Consider the following 3,398-nt stretch of genomic DNA (forward strand, 5'->3'; position numbering starts at 1 on the left):
ATAAATTATAGAGACATTATATTTACTTTTCTTAAAATACTAATTGTTTCTGTTTATAATTGTGTAAGATCAAGAGACATATATTTTTGTTGTCGTTTTTTTTATTCTCTGACCTCTAAACGTATTACTTCAAATTCTTCTCATCTGAATCTAGTGGGAATGTATCTACAAAAGGCACCTTGATGTTTAAGTAAGTGACTTTGCATGATAATACTGATAATATTCAATAAAGAGTGAGTATTTACCTTTAATTTCGTCGGTTACTCATTAACAACTTTCTTAACATGCAATCATTTATCAATATTTTTAATCATTTTCTTATTAGTTTACTAACTTATTTTATTTGCTCAATTCATTGGTCCAATAACAATATTTTGAGTACTGGCCCAATTATAGTCTAACATAAACACTGACCCAACATTTAACCAGCTTGATCATGATAGAAGGAACAAACAACAGTTACAAATGTTAACCACTCAGCTTATCCTCTATACCACTAATAAATTCACTCGTAATTTTAAAATAAATATTCATTTTCTTTTGTGCTTGTTTTGAATAAAATAAAACGATATTGATATTGCATATATTTTTTAAAAAAACATGTGATATATATATATATATATATATATATATATATATATATATATATATATATATATATATATATATATATATATATAAATAAAAGTGATAAAATTTCTTACTAAAGTGATACTTACATTTATTATTTTAAATTTTAATTTGTTAATTTAAATTAAAAATAACTCTTTACTCTGTTTAGTCTTAAAATTCCACTTTTCTAATTTTTATTTAAATATTAGAGAAGTGAAGAGATTTAATTAAAACCTAATAAACATAAATATCAGTTTTAAAATTAAAAGGATAATCATTCGTATCTAATATAACCTTTAATTCTTCACGCGTTTTACTCAAATAATTCACCGGAAAGTAATGAAAAGATGAGCTCCGTGATTGACGATACAAAATGTCAATCTATTTGCTTCTTAATCTTAAATATTCTATCAAATTGCTTTTTGACACTCACAAATTTCTTACGTCTCACTCCCATACCACCCACCACCACCACCCTTTAGATGCTCACATAATTTTACATTATTAGATTATTACATTATTAGAAGTTATTCATTCTTTAATAATTTTGGTGTCATTTTGTAATTGAAAATAATAATAATAATAATAATAATAATAATAATAATAATATTAATCCCTTCATATTGATTTTACAGTAATAGATGAGAATAACTACAAGCAACATGAATACATCGAAATTTTTTAGCATTTAACGAGGTAACCATTTTTTTGTATCACTAATCAGCATTTCATTAGGTAAAACGCTGAAAACACCACTAATTAAATAGCATCTTCCTCCTATAATCTCTACTAATTTCGCATAAACCAAAAAGCCAATAGTCAAAGAGAGACACTAAAGAAAATAAAGGGAAAGAGTTGTTCCCAAAACCTCAACTTGCATTACATTCCATCACGCGCACCCTCTTGGGGCAAATCCTACCCGAGAACCCGCCAAATCAAACACAACCCGAAATCCTTGCTGTTGAATGTTCCCAATGATAGAAAGCCCACTCATTGTTCCGGCGAAAGCAAAGCAGAATCTGCCGCTGTTATCCACCGGAATGAGATAATTCGCCGCCGGCAACGACACATCAGCACCGCGAAAATGCAACACCACGGTCGGAACCTTAACTTCCGGCAGCCCCGAAAGATCATAACAAGTGTCGAAAAGCGAGAACTCGGGCGCACGTTTCAAATGCGAAGCTCCGACCCGAAACGCGTCTCTAAGAGCCACGTAAGCAGGTCGCGTGAGGCGCGTTACGGAGGTCCCCGAGTCAATAATCACTCCACCATTCCCGGTCGAGTCGAGACGAAATAGCGAAGCCGAAATGCCTCGAACCGGCGCGCCGCCAACGCTGATGCCAAGTAACTCGAGATAGTAAAAGGTGTCGAGTTTAGGGTTATTAATTATAGGAGTGAACCGCGCGGTTCGCGAAACAGCCGAGTCGCCAAACACAATCGAAGACGGTTTGGTGGAAGCGGTTCGGTCAGTTAAACAGTATGAAAATTTGTTGTTGAACCGGGTTCCGGCTTGGGTTGGAAACGACAACCCGCCGCGACCTAGGCCCAACAAACCTGCGGCGCCCACAAAGAGGCCCTCGTTGTCGTGGCCACAGCCGAGAGCCACACGCGGGACTTGCGCTCGTCGGAACGTGAGAGTTTCCATTGAGAAATCTCCGAACGTGAACGACCCGTCGCCGTAGGAAACCTGATACTGGCAGTTGCTGCTTTTCCGGTTGCATCCTGGCGAGTCGAGGCGGCGGCAGAGGGGGGAGGAGCAGGATATTCCAGCGAAAGATGAGGACTTTGAAGGATCGAAGATTTCGTCGGTTTGGGAGTAGCATTTGGCGCAGGGTTTGCATTGGAGCCATACGACGTCGCTTCCAGTGTCAAGCACCATGTAGACATACTTCGGAGGAGTTCCCACGCCTAGGCGTGTGAAGTACTCACCGCTACCCTGTGAGAGGCCCGAGATCACGGAGCTGCTGAAACCCGACCCAGAAGAGATAGTTCGGGTTTGGTTCAATGAGGCCAGGGAGAAGAGAGCTTTGACTCTTGCGCCGTCGCGTTGGAGCCTTAGGTGGAAGAGTTGGGAGGGGGTTTTGTTGAGAGAGAGTGCGTCTATGTGGTGGAGATGAACGGAGATGGTGGACGGGTCGGGTTCGGGATCGGAGCCAGAGGTGGTGGATTCGGGCCAAGAGAGTGTGGGTGGGTTGGGGAGGTTATGGTTACGGAGAATGAGGGTTTGGGAGTTAAGTGTTTCAGTGTAAGCGGCATAGACACAGATGAATAAAGTTAACAAGGAAGAGAAAAACTTCAACTTTACTTTCTCTTCCATTTTCGACAAGAAGACGGGACAAGAGTCTCAGAAGGTGGAAGCCACTTATATAAACAACTGATAGGTTTTTCTCCAACTGTTCCATTTTTTTATTATATTTTTCAACTTTCTATTTCCTAATTATATAAAATAAAGTACCATGCTTCTTGATATATAAATATATTTTTAAAAAATATTAATTTGTTCTAAGAATAAACAATAACCACTTTTATATTCCAGTTACAAATTCAGTTAATTTAAATGTTGTGGGAAATAATTAATTTTTACCTGTAGAAGGAACAAAGGTAGGACTAATAATAGTACTCGCATGACTTAGCTTTAATGGTTGGTTGGTGAAAGTTTGGCTGGTACTTCTCAAAAGTGCTGCTAATGAATATAGGTAACTTTATGAAAGTTTTTCAGAATTTGTTAATTTCAAATAATTATTATTTTCTTTGGGTAAATTATGAAATGAAGACATTATATAATG

At 37.4% G+C, this 3,398-nt stretch overlaps 1 protein-coding gene across 1 annotated transcript; it reads right to left on the reverse strand.

Annotated features, from left to right (window-relative positions):
* Positions 1–1,207: 1,207 nt before the first annotated feature.
* LOC106754942 (aspartyl protease family protein 2) lies at positions 1,208–2,964 on the reverse strand. The gene has a single exon (XM_014637010.2). The coding sequence runs from the start codon at positions 2,927–2,929 to the stop codon at positions 1,502–1,504; it is 1,428 nt and encodes a 475-aa protein (XP_014492496.1). The 5' UTR covers positions 2,930–2,964; the 3' UTR covers positions 1,208–1,501.
* Between the last annotated feature and the right edge of the window lie 434 nt (positions 2,965–3,398).

This window comes from Vigna radiata, unplaced genomic scaffold, assembly GCF_000741045.1.
Source record: "Vigna radiata var. radiata cultivar VC1973A unplaced genomic scaffold, Vradiata_ver6 scaffold_307, whole genome shotgun sequence".
In the NCBI taxonomy this organism is placed as follows: Eukaryota; Viridiplantae; Streptophyta; class Magnoliopsida; order Fabales; family Fabaceae; genus Vigna; species Vigna radiata.

What these genes read in the sequence shown, in the direction of transcription:
- LOC106754942 (XM_014637010.2), bottom strand. Translation starts at nt 2,929, where the DNA reads ATGGAAGAGAAAGTAAAGTTGAAGTTTTTCTCTTCCTTGTTAACTTTA.